General features: G+C 44.3%; 1 protein-coding gene and 1 long non-coding RNA gene across 8 annotated transcripts in view; both read left to right on the plus strand.

The window, feature by feature from the left end:
• The window catches only part of Mam (neurogenic protein mastermind), a 380,463-nt gene that overhangs the window by 245,609 nt on the left and 113,460 nt on the right, over window positions 1-21,394 (plus strand). For 4 of the 7 annotated variants that reach the window (XM_076323064.1, XM_076323066.1, XM_076323067.1 and 1 more), the window contains one exon: window positions 18,022-19,722. In XM_076323064.1, the coding sequence (XP_076179179.1) occupies window positions 18,022-19,722 (1,701 nt within the window). The remainder of the gene's footprint in view (window positions 1-18,021; window positions 19,723-21,394) is intronic. The other 3 variants (XM_076323065.1, XM_076323068.1, XM_076323071.1) reach the window with 1 other exon arrangement.
• On the plus strand, window positions 132-4,901 carry LOC143152690 (uncharacterized). The gene is made up of 2 exons (XR_012993618.1): window positions 132-1,355; window positions 1,469-4,901. It is a non-coding gene; the product is annotated as an uncharacterized LOC143152690 (long non-coding RNA).

A 21,394-nucleotide genomic window follows, 5' to 3' on the forward strand; every position in this document is an offset into this window, starting at 1 on the left:
AAAGTGCACGCGATGCATGTGCATGTGCAAGCTCGCGCGCGCGCCACGTATATAACCGAGTGGAAGTGGGTGTACGTCCCGATGAAAAAGTTGCCGGTGGTACGGCGAAAAGGACGATCGTCTTGAAAATAGCGCGACACGATCTCGTATCCGGACCTCTCCAAGGACTTTCGTAATGGAGTTGTATCAATAATATAGGGGCGTAATAACTTCGGAACCAGGGGCTGCCACACCCTATTAACCGCATCGCTTCCACCGCAATTACAGTACGCCATCGTACACTCGTGGCTTGACACGATATTACTAGGCACTGATAATAAAGTTATATAGAGATAGCCTCGGTGATGGTACACAGTTGTTCACCGTGCACCTGCGACGGATAAATCGTTTGTTAATTCCACGATCAGAAATCTTCGACCATTCCGGTTTAATCGGAATTACCGCGGTAAAAACGAGACCGCGATACGAATAAATTAAATTTATCATTTATTGCTCGTTACTTGTAGCTACTTTGTAATTCCACGGTAGAAAAGATGTTCGAAAATATTGACTCGTGCCACGTTCATTACCATCGTGTTATCGTCGCGATAGCTAAATTGATTCCTTTTTGTTTTTGTCAATTTATCAACTTTAACACGTATCTTGAGAAAGAATTCGTATGAATTGCTCGCGAATAAAATATTCAGGACTCTTTTATTACGTTCCGGTGAAACGGTTCTCTTTTCAATTATTCCCGAGTTGCGTCGAGAAACAATATTGAAACTACGTTTAGATAAATTTTCCGTGGTTTTTATCGTCCAGGGTTGGTATAATTTCGCAACAAAATTTTAGTCCTACGTTGCATTCCAGAGCATCGAAATAGGTTAATTCTTGCTGTTTTTTTTTTTAATCGAGCTGCTTCAAGGCGCGTAGATTTTTACAGTTACGTGTATTATTTCATCCAGGTAATTTTTACGCAATTTTTTACGCTTCTTGATCGATCGGTTTCTAACCAGATTCGAAAGAATCAGTTCTGGGAGTCAGAAACTCTTCAAACCCTATTTTTACAGGTTCTTCGCATCGGGAACAGTTTATTTGGTAACAAATTATTCCGATGCTTAAAACATGAGAATCCGTTGGCAGAAGATCGGGGTATTCAAGAGGATACGGTAAAATTTCATATTCTAATTCACTGAGTTTTTCTATCCTCAGTCTTGACGCACACGATTTTGCATAATCGGGCATCAAGATCCGTTTACAATTCGTTAATGCGGCTTCTGTCCCCGATAATTGTCGATAATTGTAAATGTTTTTTAGCACGGGACATTCTTTCGTCCGTGACATCTTGTGGAATACTTATCGACAAACGTATACAAGTATTTAACAATCGTAAATATACAAATACTTTGCAGTCTGATTCTCATACAAATAGGCTTGTTAATCTATACAAATTGATTAATAACACTTTCCCTAAATTTCTCAATTTTAGCTAAGCTTGAAAGAACAGTGTCGATGACTGAAATTTCCATGCCGGAGGTTTGTTTACACAAATTTTTAATCGCACCGTCACCTGTAACTTCCCATTTCTAATTTTTAATTATTTTTCACATTCAGTTTCTTTCCCTCGCAAAGAAATATCTCTCCAAACAAAGATTACTCGCCCTATCTTAAAAAAACAAAAAAAAAAACAAAATAAATTACACCTTTTTATTTTTCACATCCACGAATACACCCAAAAACGATTCCCAACTATAATTAATCACTCTTCCCTCCCCGTACGCGTAAATTAATCGCAACGATGCTATTAATATTCACTTTTCAACATCACCTGCGTGTGTAATCGATTCCGTCTACTTTGTTGTTCGGTAATCCGTACCGATATTGAAAATCCAGGCTCGTAGAAATCCTCGCGAAAGCAGCTGCGAGAGAGCAGCTCTCCCCTATCGCGATGAAGATCGCGCAATAAAAAAAAAAAAAATTATACTTTCGCGGCGATTTCCGGTGCATCGTTTAAACCGGGAAAATCGTTGCATTCGAGAGCGAGCGAACTCGTAAAAATTTACCGAGCGGTGATCGGTGCTGGACCTTTTGCTACAAAGTCCACGGTAATTAGGGTACAATATCGATGTAATAACGATCAACGATAAGCGTATTAGGTATGCGTGAGCCGCGAGAGCCAACGAAGAGGAATCCATATTTCTTCTCGGGCAGTTCGGATCGCCGCAGCCTCCGCGTTGCATTTACATTTGCACGAACGAGTATCGTAATTGCATCTGGGATCGCGACACGCGAACGGAGACGAGACTCGCGCCGCGAAAAATTATTCCGCGTCCGGATTGAAATACCGTGCCCCGTTAAACCGCACGCCGGCTAATTTCTCTCCTCTTTGCGACCGTCTGGATTTTCGCAAAAATTAAATTACGCCGCGTTACGTTCGGTCGAGCGAAGATATACTGGCAGCGGAGGAGGAAGAGGAAGATAGAGGAGGAAGAAGAGAAGAAGGGGAGGGGATAGCATAGACGCGAAAAAACCTTGATCGATCATTTTTTTTTTTTTTAATTACTTGTATCTCCAACTACGAATGAGATTGGAACGTGTTTAATTTGTATAATTTAAATACAAATGAATCCCTCTTTTAAGTGTGCAATGGTTGCATTTGTGTAACTGAAGAGGGAGACTACTTTAACGACGAGATTAGTTTCCTCATCGCGTGGAAATTTAGAAATGTAAATAGAAACGAATCGTTTTTTTTTTTACCAGTAGTTGTATACAGAGAAACAGGGCAAGTTTTGTTTAAGGGTGAAAGCATCCCTTGTATCGGTTCCAATTCTTTATTATTTGTTCTTAGATAGTTCTTTCGTCGCGAAAGATATTGAAAAAGGAAGCTTGTCAATTGTTATGGAAAAAAGTGTACGAAAGAATTTTATTTCTACCGATTGAGAAGATCGGCTCGTGACACTTTGAATTATCGTTTAAATTAACGAAATGACGTATAGAGGGAATGATAAATCGTTTCGGTGGATTGAATGAATCTCAACCGGTATGTATATTTTTTCAGTAAACCGGTACAGTAACTTTCGTTGAAATTGTACCAAGTACCGACAGCTGGAATATTTGTGCGAATTTTTTCGAGAGAGCTTCGGTGACGTTTTCTCTCGTCTTTGGTACAGAATTGTCATTTTTTGTGTCGCGTTGACACGTCTTACGCATAGATGGTCAGCTGAAACATCGATCGCTCCGTATCGAGAGCGTATTACATACAATGAAATGGCAATTGTAACAGCATCGCGCGTCGGCCGCGTTGAATTGATATTTATACGTCTACGTCTAAATTAGACCAGCTTATAAATACGCGGGCCACAAATAGCGTTCCATCCGTGACACGTGCGACCACATGAGATGCGCTTCATCCGCTGTTTATTATTTACTGTTTACCCTCCGACACGTCGTCCCCCGATTACGCGACATCGATGCAAGCGGGTTCGTCGTCGAACTCGAGTAAATTCGTTCGTTGCAGTTAGATTGCAGCCTTCTCTGGAAAAAAAAAAAAAATAAAGAAAAACGATTGTTTCGGTCTTAATTAACCATATCCATTTAACGTTTCTGTACACGGGGTTCGAATTGTCGGAAATTAACCACCGAAGAGATCCAAGAACAGATTGTAAATAAATTGGAACGAAGAAAAAATTGAAAAAAAAAATAGGAAATATAATACTTAGGAAGGTTTACTTTTGAGTGAGTATTTTTTACAAGAAGCTAAAGATAGCGATCTCGTTTCGCAAATCGACTTTTTTTTATGCGTGAAACATGTGTTCTCGAAAAGTCACAATAGAAGATGTAAGTGGTATATTTTTGGAAAATTTTGTTACTAATTACCACAATAGTACAAGTTCTCTTCCATAATTTTAAATTGCATCGATTCCAATTCGGGAGGTATTCTAAAATTAATTTGCAATTACTCCGTTGGAAAAGTTACGCACTCGTTGTTACACAATTGCTAGAAATTCTTACCAAACGTATTATAAATTTCAAAACCGACGAAACTGTAACAAAAATATTCGTGAATATCGTTTTTCAGAATTTCGTCTCCCAAGATTCTAAAAGATTGAAATATAAACCGATGGAAATGGTTCCGTTTCACCTAACCGGGGATAAATCGTTTCACGTAACCGGGGGTAAAATCGTTTCACATAACCGGGACCATATTCAAGTAGAAAGTAGAACTTGAACATTAAATATTAAATCGAGACACAAGTGCTCACCTAGAAGAGTTGATATCGCTGTAAGAAGAAAAGATGAGTTCCCAGGTTAAGAACAATGTATCACCGTAAATAATCGGAACGCGAAGAACATCGAGTAATCTTTACCTGGTCGTAAGCCTCGCGAAGCCCGACTAAAACGTCTGACCCGATACGACTCGCGATTCCTTCCAGGAGCGATCTTTCTTTCTCCGTACAATACATTCACACTGTGCTGCACCCTAGCCGAAAGATCAAAGAGCGTCCGCTTTACCTTTAACGCGAAAGGGCCATTGTAGGTCTCCTTCTCTATAGTAAACATTGAAATGGAAACGAAATAGCATACACGCGCGCTCTCGTTATATATCCATGAAGCGATTAACCCCTTTGTTGCGAAACGTGTCGAACGTAAAGCGCTCGGTGCTGGTGGACTCACGGAAACTGTCCAGTCACGTTGGTTTTGATGCGTGACAACGTTCGTTCGTGCTCCCACGGGTCATAGATACGCCCTTCGCCGCGTAAAGGTTAACAGTCTCGCGATATGTACAAGACACGGTTGAAAAATGAAGGAATAAATTCGCGTTGACTGTCTACACGATAAGAGCTTCTCTCGCATCGGCGTAAAAACTATGCATTGAATACAATGTCTTGTTCGAGGAAAAAATATTTTCACTGAAAAAGGGAAGTTAGGTCTTAGTTACTCCTAGGTTAAGTCTACCACGGTTCATAGATACGCCCTTTACCAAAGTTTACCTTACCAAAGGTTAACAGTCTCGCGATATGTAGCTTACACGTTTGAAAAATAAAAGAATAGATTCGCGTTGACTATCTACACGATAAGAGCTTCTCTCGCATCGGCGTAAAAACTATGCATTGAATACAATGTTTTGTTCGAAGAAAAGATATTTTCACTGAAAACGGGAGGTTATATCTGTGTTGGTTCTAGGTTAGCTCTACCATGGTTCATAGATTGACTATCTACACGATAACAGCTCCTCTCGCATCGATTTAAAAACTACGCATTGAACGCAATGTTTTGTTCGAAGAACAAATATTTTCACTGCAAAAGTGAGGTTAGGTCTGAGTTACTCCTAGGTTAGTTCTACCACGGTTCGTAGATACGCCCTTTACCAAAGTTTACCTTACGAAAGGTTAACAGTCTCGCGATCTGTAGAACACACGATTGAAAAATAAAAGAATAGATTCACGTTGACTATCTACACGATAAGAGCTCCTCTCGCATCGACGCGAAGACTGCGCATTGGGCGCGGTGCTCTGTACGAAGTATAAATGTTTTCGTCTCAAAGGGTGGGAATAGGGCACTGTTCTTTTCAGATTTCGTAATTTCCATTGAGAAACAATGAATTCCACCGAACAAACGGCGACGACACGTCGAAAGAGCGAATGGCTGCGAACGGTCTTCGTGTTTCGAGGATTAAAAGCACGAGACGGTCGGCGAGAGCCGGCTGATATTTAGGTCGTGTTAACAGTTGCGTCGCTAGCGGAGAGTGTCGTTAACGAAACGTAACGCTCAATAGAGCGGCGTATCCTCCCACGCAGGAGGGAGCTCGCGCGCGCCTCAAGGTTACTGACACGCTTCTTCTTATCTTCTCGTAATTCAGCGCGACGCTCGATTTTCCGTTCCCCGAGCGGACATTCATCGTACCGAGTAATATCCACAGCTATAATTGATCCAAGTTTTCCGATCTTTCCACCGTAGTTTCCAGAGAACATTTACAAAACGCAATGTTCCTCGAACCGTGGAACCGTACCGAATGTGGCGTACAAAGACACTGATTTTAAGCGAAAGTATATCGTGCATTTGTACATTGTAATTTAATATAAAGTTTCCAACAGATTTTCGTCGTATGTAATATTTATGTAGAATTTTGACCCATTGAATTTCTTTTGTTGCTTCGAATCTCACGGTAGAATTTAAAGACACATTAATATTCTTTGATCCTCAGAATAGTAATAATAAAAATATCGGATATTTTAAGCGAGGGTATAATATCCAGAATCTCGATCGTTGGAATTTTTCTCTTTCTCGTATCGTATTTTTTACTGTAAATAAAAAAAAGTACCACATTCTTCTCAACCCAGGAGCGATCTTTCTTCCTTCCCGCAATACATTGTGTCTGTACTGTATTATATCAATAATCTCCGCAATAATTCCAAACGATAAACGCAAAATATACTCGTTGATAAACTACATTCTCGCGTTTCTGCAAGCTGGAAAAACACGGTAAAAAAATATACATCGATTGCAGTTGATTTTTTCAAATATTTGTACCGCAAAAAATATGTCCTCCGTCGATTCTTCGGCCGTACATTTCATCTCTCGGTTGTTTCATACGTTCGCCAGCAGATGTCGCGCACAGTTCACGCTACCTCTCCCCCCCTTCCCCAATTTCCTCGTGTTATCTCTCTCGCCTGGTTCGAGGGAACACGAGTGCCCCACTCCGAGTACGAATTGTCGCTCGACGAACCAACAACCGTGCCCCCACCGGCGTTGCGTTTTCATTTTCGGAGGGATGAAGAGGAGGAGGAGGAGGGGGGATGGGGGTGGTGGTTGAGGATGAGTTGAATATTCATTTACTCGCGCGCGACCTGGCGAGGTATTACTTCCGGTCGAAGTGGCGTAATGTCGGCCCCAAGTTCCGTAAACTCGCGGGGTTTGGTCGTTAGCCGATTTTGGGGGGTTAAATCGGGCCCGCGGCAAACTCGCCGATTAATTCGCAATCGCTAAGCGGGAGAATTAATCGGTCGTGCGAATTCTTCGACCGTGATAAAGAGCCGTGACGCGGTCAGGGGTGAAGCGAACGCGAGTGCCATAGGGAGCGAAAAAGATGGCGCGAAAGGGTGGAGGAAGAGTGCCGGGTGGAGGGGGTGGGGGCAGGGCGAGTTGATGAAACCGAACCGGACGGGAATGAAAGTCGGGAAAGATTTATGTCCGCGTTAATAACTGCGTCGTCGTGGCATGGCGTCGCCGTCGACAGGCTCGATTATGTTTCGCGGCGGCGAGGAAAATCGGCGTACCCTTCAACGGCTCCCTCTGGCGCGAGGAACACGCTCCTTCGCGCGTTGAACGCTCCTGTTTTACACCGGGCCGATATACAGCGCGTTGCAAAGTACGCGGGCATAATTTCAACGGCGAATTTCACGCACCGGAAGGAGAAAAGTTTGTGTAAACGTATAAAGTCCGATACGACCCTGTTTCGAGCGTAGAACGGTTCTGTTTTACACCAAGTCGATATACAGGGCGTTACAAAATATGTGGGTGTAATTTTAAAGGCGAATTTGGCGCACCGGAAGGAGAAAAGTTTGTGTAAACGTGTAACGTCCAATATGACTTTATTTCGTGGGTAGAACGCTTCTATTTTACACCGGGCCGATATACAGGACGTTACAAAATATGTGGGTGTAATTTCAAAGGCGAATTTAGCGCATTGAAAGAAGAAAAGAAGTTTGTGTAAACGTATAAAGTTCCGATACTAACTTCTTTCCTGCGTAGAACGGTTCTGTTTCACACCAAGCCGATATACAGGGCGTTACAAAGTATACGTTTACACGCGAGCCGGACAGATTGAAATTGAGGAAGTCCATTAAGTAATGAACAATTCATTCGACTAACCGGCCGATTAATTGTAAACTACGCCCAACAGTCGCTCTGTACATTCGTAGCAGTGCTTATTTTCTTCGTAAGAGTACGCTAATTAATAAGCTCGAGGTTTCGGTGACCGTTCACAACTCTCTCGCAAACAGCGAGTACCGACTATCGATTTCGTATCTTGCTTTCGCATCTTATACTTTTCGTTTCGTGGTTATTTATAGTCGAGGTTCGATATCCGCGGTGTCTCGTTGCCTTAAATATTCATCCACGGTTACGAGGATATCCTACCGGCAGGATGAATATATTTTCCTTCGAAACAGCGAAGCGGCGCACAGTTTACGTCCTTTTTAATCGCAGGAAGAAGGAGCACGCGTAAATCCTGTACACCTCTTCTTCTACGGTCGCGTTTATCAGCACCGACGCGTTTAATAAACGTCGCGCGATGACGTTAATTTCCGCGCGGGCTCGCTCGCCTTTTTTAACGAATTCCCCGGTTATTAGCCGAGCTCCGTTTTATAGAAACGCGAGCGATACGCGATTTACGGTTTATCTCGTTCGAGAGCGAGCAGATCAGATATTTTAGGAGACGGATAAGCCGAACTAAATAAGGGCGTTACGCGATTTACGTATGAGGACGAGCGGTTGATTAAACAGAAACTGTTATTAATATTCAACACGGGACGGTTAAAAGTATCGTGATCGAGGCATCGGGGGTCGCGTACGCGAAGAAGCGATAATGAGAACTCGCTCGTCCCCGAAACGAGAAACACGATGGCGATTCTACGATAATTCTCAAGGTTGTCGTTTTGGAGTTTTCAAGGCCATCGGTGAGTTCTCTTTTTTCTTTTCTCAACGCTCCCCTCTTGTTTCTTACGGTAATGAGAATTTGAAGACGAACTTACGCGTTTCTTTCCACTCCTCAACTTTTTATTCTTAAACTTCTTTTATTCGTGACTTCGCGTTTTGAGACATTTCATTTTTTTTACACTTTCCTCTCGCTGAGTTCAAATATCGTGATACAATCGAAAGTGGTTCCAGCTTTTGAAATATTTGCGCGCGTTGAGTTCGATTTAAAAAAAAATAAACTATGCTCGTTAATATTGTCACCACTCTGGGAAAAATATTCCAAATTTTCAAGTTAAGTAGATTTTTAAATTTTGAATGTATTTCTAGGATAAGATTATTAAAAAATAAATGGTGAAATTGATCATTCAACAGCCACGATTTCCATCGTTTTGGTTCTTAAATGCGAGTAATGAGTCTGTGTGCTTCGAGTATTGGGAAATCTCGTAATTTCGACTCTTTTTTTTTAGAAAAGACGCGCGCGAGAAGTTTAGGAATAAGTTGACGTATCTCGTGACGCTATGGGTAATTAAAAGTGCTCGGAGTAAATTCAGGAAAGCTGCGGAGCGTGAAAGATCGATCGCTCGCTAGAACGGATTCTACGAATTCTTCGTACAGGGATTAAAGAATCACTCTCCTACTCGGGGAAGTTCGAAGCGATCGTTGAAACTTCGAGGTCCATTCCCCGTTCCAAGGAGCCTTGAAAACTTCCACGCACGCACGTCGCGTCTAATATAAGAGGACCAATGATGGACTCTAGAATTTCTTTAATCCGTCTTTATAACTGTCTTGACAAAAAATTCGTCGACAAATACACTCCCAGTGAATACACTGATTTCCAAATGCAACTATTGTCAGAAAATTCAAACTTAGGTCGTCGTGTTTAGTATAAAAAAATCAACTTGGACTCCAGAATTTCTTTAATCCATCTTTATAACTGTCTTGACAAAAAATTCGTCGACAAATACACTGATTTCCAAATGCAACTATTATCAGAAAGTTCAAACTCAGGTCGTCGTGTTTAGTACAAGAAAATCAACTTGGACTCCAGAATTTCTTTTTAATTCATTTTTATAATTGTCTGGACAAAAAATTCGTCGACAAAGAAACTCCCAGCGAATATATTGATTTCTAAATGCAGCCAACTCTCAGAAGGTTCAAATTCAAGTGGTCGTGCTTAATATAAGAGGATCAGCGATCGACTTCACAATTTATTTAACGAAAAGATTCGAACGTACCTGCTTACGAAAAATGGTAAAAAGTGTGGAGAAGTCGAGGAAGCGAGGCGTTACAAGTTTGAAGGATTTCGGCCGAGCCACATCTGCTTGTTTATGCATTCCGCTTTGTTTGAAAATAAAATCGAGTTTTTGGTCGTCTTGGGTCCCCCTTTGATCATATCTTCGCGTTGACACACTTTTAGCAGACGCGGCGTTGAGTATGTTAAAATATAGTCAAATATAATTTTGCTCGACGTTTGTCGAATAATCGTAAACTCGATGAATTATGCACACATGTATTGGAATTTTCACTCGGTGATTTCTCTTGGATAATATGTATCATTGATTTCGATCGTTTCTAATTCCGCAAGAATTAAGAAATAATTTAGAAATACACTTGCAACGCCCAAAGCTTCGAGAAAATTTAAAAGATACGTCCAGAGTCGAAATTTTAACGCGTTGACAACTGAAACAATTCTTTATCGAACACGAACTCAAAATCTGTTGAATAATTTCAAGATTTTCGTTTCGATTCGGATCGTTTTTACGCGGACGTACATTAATCTCACGACTTACGATTTATTTAAAACGAAACGCGCGCCGTTCTGATTATTTAATTTTATCGCGACTCTGCGCGCGCGACTGTTACGAAAGAAATGTTATCTCACGAAACAATACCCACGGAACTGTTACGATAAACAATTGCAAAATTACCTCGTCATTTGCTTTAAGTACTTTGTTTGTACAAATTAGCGGAAATTATATTCCCGAATGTGTTAACCAAACACTTTAAATATTGAGTTTGACACAGTAGACACGTACGAGCGAAGCTCGTTCCACTCTGGGGGTTGGTGCACCATTGGACAACTTTAGATAAATGTTTACTAGTGTATAACAATCAAGATTGTTGAGAAAAATGATTAAGGTGCTTTTTATGTATTATAAAGATGAAAGGCAAAGAATCCTTCATCCTCTACTTCGAGAACACTCGTGGAGAGTTCGGGAGAATATTGACACCGGTTTCGAGTATTATTAAATAAATTTCTACAATTGAATTATAATAAATCAAGTTTAACGGAGAAATGACTGAAACATTTTTTCATCGACTTGTCATACTTGGCAAGGCAGAAAAGTAGGTTTCCTCCGCGATGAGCATGGAGCAGAATCCATAAGTATCGACATTACATAAATTCCTAAAATTAGTATGCAATGAATCGAGAAAAATGGGGAAAACCGCTCGAACATATTTTTGTCGACTCATACTTGGCAAGACAGAAAAGTAGGTTTCCTTCCCTTCGAGAAGGGTGGTGCAAGATCCACGAGTATCAAGTATCTTCGTATAAATTTCAACGAGTAATTTCCAATAAATGGTGGAAAATTGAAAAACGACTCGAATAGTTTTTCATCGACTCGTCGTACTCGACAAAACAGAAAAGTAGGTTTCCCTCCCTTCGAGAAGGGTGGTGCAAGATCCACGAGTATCAAGTATCTTCGTGTAAATTTCTACGAGTAATTTCCAATAAATGGTGGAAAACTGAAAAACGACTCGAACAGTTTTTCATCGACTCGTCGTACTCGACAAAGCAGAAAAGTAGGTTTCTCTCCCTTCGAGAAGGGTGGTGCAAGATCCACGAGTATCAAGTATCTTCGTATAAATTTCAACGAGTAATTTCCAATAAATGGTGGAAAAACTGAAAAACGACTCGAAGGTTTTTTCGTCGCCTCGTCACACTTGGCAAGGAAAAGTAGGTTTCCCCACCCCGTGAGGTGGCGCAGGATACGGGAGAATATCGACGCGAACAAGAGCGTAGAGTTTTCTCTCGTCTGGCGAGGCCTGGTGCACTCTTCGCGATGCGAAATTGCTCCGGTAAAGGCATCGGTTGCGAGAACTCGACCGAAACAGCTCCCTGGGATCCCGTCTCGCATCTATTACGACTTACGTGTACACAATCGGTAGGGGGGATGCGAGTGGGCGGTAAGGTAAACGGGTGGGGGCAGGCTTTCTCGTTTTTTTCTCCGGCGAAAAATACGAGCGTTCTGGTTCCGCGCGAGGCGACGGAAATGTCTACATTACCGCGCGCTTTCTCCGCAATTTCCTCGCGGCCGCACGATACACCGCTCCTACGGTACTCTCGAACCGCGCCAAGAGCCAGGGTTACACGTAACCTCGAAATTTATCGCGCTGCTGGCGAGGGAACCGAATCCAGAGTAAATCAATATATAACACACGCTCCCCGGAACAATTTTTATTTCGAACAGAGTAAGAGAGAGAGAGAGATAGAGAAAGAAAAAAGAAACAACGCTACCGACACGTCCCCTTGCTCCGAGTCCTCGGACACGAACAAATCGAGGTTATGTAAATCGATGTGTAACACGCTCTCTGGAACCATTTTGACTTGGGAAAAAAATAATGTTCCCGAGACGTTTCCTTGCCTTGGGCCCATGTCAGAACGGTTTGAGCTTGCGTGGATTAATTGGTAACACGCGACGAGTCTGGAGGATAATAAATGGCGGAAACGATTGAATCTTCGATTCGAAAATGTTGGAAAGTTCAATTTTAATATACATTAAACGTTAACACAAATTGGTATAGTTTTGTCGTGTTTGTAGCTAGTCGAATTTCAAGGAATTAATATACATAGAATAGAATATTTGGGAGGTTTTTTATTCGGACAAAAAATTCGATTAACTCCTATTGAAAATGTCAATACTTATCAAACTTTATTTATTAAATTTACAAGATTTAAATACACGAATACTGTATCTAACATATAAAAACTCTGTCACGATCTACGCGAACTCCCATCGTAAAAATTCCAATACCCCAGCGACCTTCGTGAAATTCACAAGAATAAATAAATAAATATCACGTGCAATCTGCACACCGGTGGTGATTTACGGGAATTCCAACCGGGGAATGCCGATTTCTCATCGCGAATTTTCGGTCGTGGAATCCTCCTTCTAGCCTCGAGGAACCGTAGCTCGCATTCCGCGTCGCGACGCGACACGACGCGACGCGACGCGACGAACGCAGGACGCTTGATGGAATATCGTATTACATCTGCGACAGACACGGTCTCGTTCGAGATACGACGCAGGTACAGGGGTTGCGGCGGATGCTCACGGAAACGTAGGACGCCCGATTCGCTATTAGAGGGTAATACGTATTATCGATTTTGGAACGAGGCGGAGGTTATCCCGGTTCAAATCATGACAAATGTGCACTGGTGTGCGGAACCTCGGTTGTCCGCGTGCTCTGTGTGCGTCGCGGTGCCACGACCGCACCCTGGAAAAACTTTTTCCAATCTTTTTTCTCCGACCCCTCCCCCTCTCCATCAATGCAGCGTATTTCGCCGGTTGGAAAACTGGTCCCTCGATTAGCTTGTCGCGCGTGGGTCTTCCGGTGTGTCCGTGATCGAATTTTGTTTTCGATTTACAATTTCCGGGAATCACTGGGAGAAAGTACACCGGGCGTTGGGAAAAGCAACGATCTACCACTTGTTCGTATTCGGGGGCGAATGAGAATTGTAAGAATATTTGTAATTTTGAATAGAAATTGGAATTTTAAATGGTAGGAGAGCGAAGAGGAGGTTTTGTAACGATTGTTGTAGGGGAAGATCATTTGTTATTGGTGATCGTATCGAGTTCGAGATCTCGTCTTAGGTAGCAGGTGTGTGATTGGTGAATTAGATTCCAGGTTCGTTGATCGATTATAGTTTTTTGTGGATGTTGATCGGTGAATATGGTAGGTAATTGAACCGAAAGTGATATCTCTGGGAGGAAAGTGTTTGCAAAAGTGCACCAATTGCGATAAAATTTACATCAGGAGTATGAACCTGTGTGTGTAGATTTCGAATGTTTCGAATTCGAAGTGTTCCGCGTTTGGTTTCGTATCGCGAACATTTAGTTTTCTGGGTTAAAGAGATTAGGTCTCGCGGGGCTGGTTTACGCAAGATCGATCGAAAGGATCTCTCGATTAGCGCGATATGCTTGCAACGTTACTAAAAAACCTCCACTCTGACCGTGAGTCCGAAGACTTACTTGGAAGCGTTTCATCCTTGTGTCGGGTAAACGGCTATCAGAAGGTGATCGATTATGTGACAGGTAGTAATTGATCGCAGCTTACTGGATTAAAATTAAAACCCTTTGTCTCCTGGACCATTGCTGTATAGTCATTCTAGTTATCTGAGCGTCTTTCTCTCCGAGTCCAATATTTCGTACATGAAGTCAATTGTAGACGTTGGCTTAATTTTTTCTAAATTGTGACACGTATTTAATCTCTGGCATCGTAAATTTTATAGTACATTTGGATACTCGAAATATTATGAGAAACGAATTTTCGAGAAAATTAAACGAAACCGCCCAGTTGTGTCGGTTCTGAGGGCTCCAGTCACATCGGTTCGGAGAGCTCCGGTACTATCTAACTTAACGAACTCAATCTTTTCCTTACTAGTGATTCAAGCTTTCAAAGTCACATTTAACATTTTTACAGATAACACTATAATACTTTTTACTCGTTAGAATCGTCTCGATACATGTCAGCCGATAGACAAACAAAAAATGTAAAATCGTGCACCAAAAGAAGACCTTGAAAAATTACATAAAAAAGAAGCACGCGAAAAAGTAAATGTCATCACCTCGAAGGTTCTTCGAAATCGTTTCACCATTATAAAAAAAGAATTATTCACTGGATATGAGCAAAAATCAAGCCGGCCAAGTTTCTAAGAAAAAATTTGCTTCGTCCACTGATTATAAAACGAAAGAAAAATGAGGAACAAATCACCGTGCAAATTTTCGAGGAAATTGAACATAATAGTGCGCTTCCATCCGATATACATTCCGGTTAGGTCGGTTCGGGCTCGAGTCGCGTCGGTCCGCGAACGCAACTCGGTCCACTCGTGGTTCCTCGCGTTACGTTCGGTTGTCCAGCGTCTCGAAGAGCGTGCGTAAACCCAAGATGAAACGATGGATCATCGTACCGATTTCCAGGTCTGCCCGGTCCACGGTACGCATCGCGAGTCGATCGACGCGTTTAATGAGTTCTTCCCAGCCATAAGTCAAAGCTCTGCAAACCTCTGTTGGCCGCGATAAACGATCGTCCCGGTGTTATCGCGATCGAACCAACCGCATCGACGCGTCGCGAAACGCATAGACTCACGTGCCGCGCGTCACCCGATTCGTGCTGCGAGATTTATGCGTGGCGCGGTGGAGACACGAGCCTCGGTGAGATAAAACAGGCTGTCGCGACGGAACGAGCGTCGTCGTTTCGTTCGCCGGTGGATGCCGCTGGTACCGCACAAAGACACGGCGGGAAAAACCGTCGCCAGTATTGACAGCCACGGTGAGAAATTGCCGGGTTAATTGCGAAAGAAACGGGGGAACGGAACGAGGCATCCAGAGCCGCGAGTTAAATACCCAGCGCTACCGGTTGCCGGGCTCGTGATCGTAGGAAAAAGCAGCGAGTTTAAAGGACTTCGCCTGCGTTTCGCCTTGACCCACGAGCAGAATGCCGGGTTCTCCCACTTTTTTCGCTCGGACTCGGCCGCTCGTTTCTAATGGGTGAACCGCGGGGGACACGCGGGAGGGATTTAGAAGTCGTTATCGCGTTCCTTGTTTCTTTGCCGCGGCATCGATTCGCGCGATCCTCGTTGGATTTTCTACGTGGGTGGTGTAGAAACGCGTTGAACTCCCCGATCGCGAGCGTCGAATTATATTTGGTTGTTCGTAGCGTCGTAAGGATCAAGTGTACGCTCGGAACCCAGTCGATCGTTGTGGAAAATATCTAGTGGGCGCCAGTCGTGTCGGTTCGGTGGACCCCGGTCGCGTCGGTCCGCAATCGAGACTCGTCGCAGTTGCGTATCCGGGTTTGCGTTTGCTTGTTTAATGTACTCGAGATCGAAGATACGTTTCAGAAGCGATAAGAGCGATAGGAGTGAATCTTTGCGTGCACTTTTTGAGAAAATTGAACAGTGGCGCCCGGTAATATCGGTTCGGTGGATTCCAGTCGCGTCGGTTCGACCGGTTCTAGTCGTGTCGGTTCGGTGGACTCCAGTCGCGTCGGTCCGGAGTCGAAACTCGTTGCAATTGTATACACGGGGTTGCATCGGCTTATCTAGTGTACCAAGGATCGAGAATACGATTAAGAAACGGTAGATCGTCGTGTAAATTTTCCGAGGCTCCAATCATATCGGTTCGGTGAACTCCAGTCACGTCGGTCCGCAGTAGAAACTCGCTTCCGTGTTACATTCGACTATCTAGTGTTCTAAAGAGCATACTTTGTTGAGTAAGTTTCTAAGCCAAAGGCAGGGTGTTTCTTTGGAATTGTTGCTAGGATATGAATATAGTAACGTCATTTACATTCGTTAGGAAAGACACACTTCCATCGACCTTTATTTTTATACTATTTAAGTTCCTCTGCCGATTCCTTCGGAGCAGACGTCTGGCAACTTTTAAAATAACATTATTTGAAATATTATTTTCGAGATAAAATTACATTATCCTGTCTAGTGAAATAATTCCGAGAATAATCATTCTGTCTTTGAAACAACGATACAGTGAAATCCTCCTGGAAATAGCCGACGGGTTTTGTAAATATGCAACGTTTCGAAATCCTTCGAGAGATGAAATTGCAAATCTCTTTGCGGTATTAAAACGAAGGGGACAATTCTATCATTGTTCATCAATGTATTTATAACCTTAAATACACGATGCAATAATGATTTATATAAATCACAAATTTATAGAGCGTTTAATACGTTTCTAAACAAATTTCAATCACGAATGCTCATTCTTCGTTAAAAAGCTACCAACATCTTACTTGAGAATTAATTAATAAATGTTTTTTTTCATTTACGAATAAACGACATTATTTCTTATTTTTGTTCCATCCAAAATTCGCCAAGTCTGTTTCGTGGACGTCTCCCCTAATGGGTGCAAATCCACTTGGCCGCTCAAGGCTATCGAGGCATTTAACCCCACCATAAGGTTCAACCACTTTGCTGTTCTGTGTCTCGTCTCTTCGTAGAAACCTACGTGCTCGCGTTATGCGTCTCTCAAATATGAAGGTAGACAGCATAAAAGACGAGGTAGTTTGTAACGTCATTCACGGTCAGGGAAGTGGCCTAGAGCAACCAGGTGAATCTACGTCCACTGTACTCGTTATTCTATTGTCTCTCTTAATACGGTATATCCACGAAGATGCAACGCGTGTGGGTGTTCACGGAACGGCGGTGTAGCTAGACGTTAAGGCGAGGTTGCCCCTCGATAGCCTTGAGCGGCCATTTGAAATACGAGTCTGCTAGGTAGCCTTAACGACGAATCCTCCGACACTCACGACGACTTTCTTACAACCGTACAATATTTATTAATATATTCCCTATTTCTAGAAGCGGTCGTGTCTTAATCATTTACATCTTCGTACAGAATCCTCAATGCAATATCAAATGTCCCTACGTTCAAGATACAAGTCTACTAAATAACCCGAGGCGTTCGCTATTTCATCTTCCCTGCCTCGTTCTTGCCTCATCTCGACACCTCTATTGCGACCGAGGCCTAGTAGATTCTTCGTTCCAATGTTACACGTTCCCCTATATTGTACAAGCTACGAGTCTGCTAGGTATCTTGATCAATACCTCACCACTTCCTCCCTATGTTCCTTTCCTTCTTGTCTCATCTTCTCGACATCTCTGTTGCAACGATACACCGGTAGAATTCGCTAGAATTCAAACAGCGACTCCATTGCGTCAAGGCTTGGTAAATTCTTTATTCTTCGTGTCAAATGTCTCTATGCTGGAGGTACAGGTCTGCTAGCTATCCAACTGACTCCATTTTGTCCCTGCTGTCCCCCAATCTGTACAGAGTTCAACTGCCACTACCCAAGATCTCTCCATCGTTCAGAACACGATGGGACCAAGGTTTAGTAGATTTGTTATTCCTAATATCAACCTTCATACTGGAGGTACAGATCTGCTAGCTATCCAATTGGCTCCACATCGTCCCAGCTTTCCCCCAATCTGTACAGAGTTCAACTAACCAAGACACTCTCCGTTATCCAAACCACCGATGTATTCTAGAGTAAACTCTAGCATCGTTAGGATCACGACTAATCGAGGATTCTCCTTTCTCGTTTCAGCAGCAAAAATTCGTGAAGAGGACGGCCGAGGAGTTGGAGCCAGCCGGCGGCGGTAGCGGTGACGGCGGGTTCGGCGAGCCCCCGGTGAAGCTGCAATGCACGCAGGCGCAGCATCAGCACCAGCAGGGTCCCGGCGGCGGGGGTGGAGGCGGGCCTCATCACGGCCACGGTCAGCATCCGCCTGGAAACGGCGCGAACTCGACGGGTCCTACCCACGGTGGGGGCGGGGGTGGTGGTGGAGGTGGTGGGAACGAGGGCCTGACAAAGTTCTCGGTGGAGATCGTCCAGCAACTGGAGTTCACCACGTCGGCCGCGAACTCTCAGGCACAGCAGATATCCACGAACGTGACGGTGAAGGCGTTGACGAACGCCTCGGTGAAGAGCGATCTCCTGAACGCGTCGTCGTCACCGAAATCGGGCCCGGATACACCTGCCTCGGCCACCTCGAGGCCCCAGACCGCCGGGGGCGGTGGACCGGGAACCGGTGGCGGTGGCACCGGTGGCCCGCCGAGCGGCGGCGGGATCGGTTGCGTGGACATCGGTAACCTGGTGGAGTGCAAGCAGGAACCGGACAACGAGTTCGTCGACCTGGAACAGTGCGCCGCGGCGCTGGAGAAAGACGCCGCGGCGAACGGCGCCGGTTTCCCCGGTTTCTCGGACTTCATGGGCGACGACACCGGCGACGAGATAATCACCTCCGACGCGTTCAAGGATCTGATCTCCGAGATCTCCGATTTCCATCCGGAGTTCATGAAGGACTTCGACTTCGAGGAGAAGATACCGGTCGAGGCGTTGGCAAACAACGCGGCGGTGGCAGCAGCTGCCGCCGCGGCCGCCAACAACAACAACAACAACACCATCGGTACGAACAACGGGCAGATCAAGATCGAGGACGACAAGGACTCGTTGCACCAACAGCACGGGAACGCGAACACCAACAACGTGAACAACGGGACCGGGACGAACAACGGAAACGCAGTGCCCGCCAACTCGAGTCCAGGTGGTCTGGGCTCCGCTCAGTACTCACCGGCCAGGTTACCGTACTCCAGTCTGGACTTCAAGTCGGAGATGAGCCCCGCCGCTCAGACCCTCAAGCAGATGGCCGAACAGCACCAGCACAAGAGCCAACAACTCGGTCTGGGTGGTTTCAATCCGAGTGCTGCCGCGGCCGCGGCTGCCAGGGGTCCCACCGCACGGTCCCCCTACGCGGAGTTCCCTCAGTTCGGGGGCACGTCGGATTACCTAGGCAGCCCGGGCAGCAACGGACCACCGGGTGGTCAGCCCCAACCGACGCCCGGCACCGGTTCTTATCACAAAAACAACGGCGCGTCCGGGTTCCAGAGCCAACAGACCAACGACATGTTCGTCAGCTCGCAGACACAATTCGCCACGGGTCTGGCGGACATGAAGAGACCGCAGCCGGCTGCTGGTGGTAAACCGAGCATGCTCGGACCTAGCGGTGGATACAAGCAACAGTACTCGCCGTACGGCGGTAGCCCGGGATCGATGCCGAATCACGGTAGCCCCGGTTATCCGCTACCACCCAGAGGCTCCCAGGGAGCCGGACCCAATCAAACCGGATCCCAGGGACCCTTCACTAGCTCCACGCCGCCGAGACCTCCCTCGGGACCGGGCACATCCTCCCTGCAGATCAACCAGGCGCAGCAGCTACACATCAACAATCCCGGACATCAGATTCAGGTTAGTGGAACCATTCGATTCGTTTTGGATTCGTGTGTTGCATCGTCGCGAATACGATTCTCCTCGAGTTCTCTTCGAGGATTCCGGGTGTATATCGCGTCCTTTTTAGACCGTGCTTTCACGTTCGATAGGGTTCAATTTAGTAGAGATCCGATGAAGATCTGTATAAGGTCCCTAGTTCCGACGAGGGTTTGTAGGATTGTCGAGCAATCGGAAATTAGGGATATTTGAGGCTTCTTAACGGTGGTACCCAAAGTTTAAGGGACGAAGTTATCTCGTGTAGAGTTTTACCTCGTGATGTTATCTTGAAAATGATTGGAGGTAGAAGCGAGTTTTATAAGAGGGATAATACAAGTACTTAAAAATCACGTTGACGGGTCTGTTTTTTGAAAATTTTTGAAAATATTTTTACTTCGAGTTTACAATTGGTCGTATAGATACTGACAATTACGAACAGAATTAATAGTTATAGTGATTTCTTTTAAACGACAGACGGTAGTTACTATTTGACGTGACTTTTTGGGTTTCATTTATATTGAGGGTCAATAATTATACGGAATTTCTTCCGGTAGAAATATTCAGTGATCTTGTTTCTTTTTCTTATGGCACTCGAAAAGTGTAAATATTCAATGACTTAGGTAATTCACTTTATAAATAATGTTTTCTCTATAATGCACTCAAATTGCAAGTCTATCGACCAAGTAATTTTTAAGATACCATACACTCGTTGCACAAGTATGATATTAGAGTGTCAGATCATTCGTGTTAAACTCCCATGACCCTGCCAGTATTTCGAATTCCTTTACAATCTCTCAGAAAAATTCTTTCGATACTCGAATGACCAAGCGGTCCACGCAAAAATAAACATCGGTCCTTCAAAAAACTCCTGCGGAAATAAAAAATCACTCTCCCGAAAAACTTCCTCAGAAATTAAAAACCAATCTCCCGAAAACGTCCCGCAAAAAATAAAAATCTTCTAAAAACTTCGTGAAGAAATAAAAATCTTCCAAGAACTCTCTCAAAACATAAAACTTTTCTAAAAAAACTTCCTCAGAAATTAAAAATGAATCTCCCAAAAGTCTCTCTCAAGAAATAAAAATTTTCCAGAAACTCCCTCAAGAAAAAAGAACTCTTCCAAAAACTCTCTCGAAAAATGAAAACCTTCCAAGAAACTCCGGCCGAAAAATAGGAAACCGATCTTCTATTTTCCCTCTCTGGAACCATCACTTTAGCTTCTCGAGAAAAAAAAATAATTAAAAAATAAAAAAAAGAAACTTCTTCAGCGTTCTCCGTCACCTTTTCGAATCTCAATCCCCATAAGACGACTCATGAGCCACCGAATTCGATTCCCGCGATCGCGAGAGATCAGGAAACGATGTCGGGGAGTGGACGGAGTAGTCAGGACGAAAAGCCCAGCGGAATTCCTCGCGCGCGAGTCAGGCGAGGCCGAATGATATCTGTTGCGTCGCGACGACGCGTCTATTTTTGTCGGGGCGGCATTACGGAGTCGACGACGCCGCCGCTGGCTGCGGTGGGTGGCGGTGGAGGCGACGTTGGCGGCGGCGGCGGCGTCGGCGGCGGCGTCGGCGGCGGTGGTGGTAACGACGTCGGCGTCGGTGGCGTCGGTGGCGTCGGTGGCGAAGGGGCGCGCTAGCCAGCGGCGCTAACGGTA

This window comes from Ptiloglossa arizonensis, chromosome 11 (assembly GCF_051014685.1).
Source record: "Ptiloglossa arizonensis isolate GNS036 chromosome 11, iyPtiAriz1_principal, whole genome shotgun sequence".
NCBI lineage: Eukaryota > Metazoa > Arthropoda > Insecta > Hymenoptera > Colletidae > Ptiloglossa > Ptiloglossa arizonensis.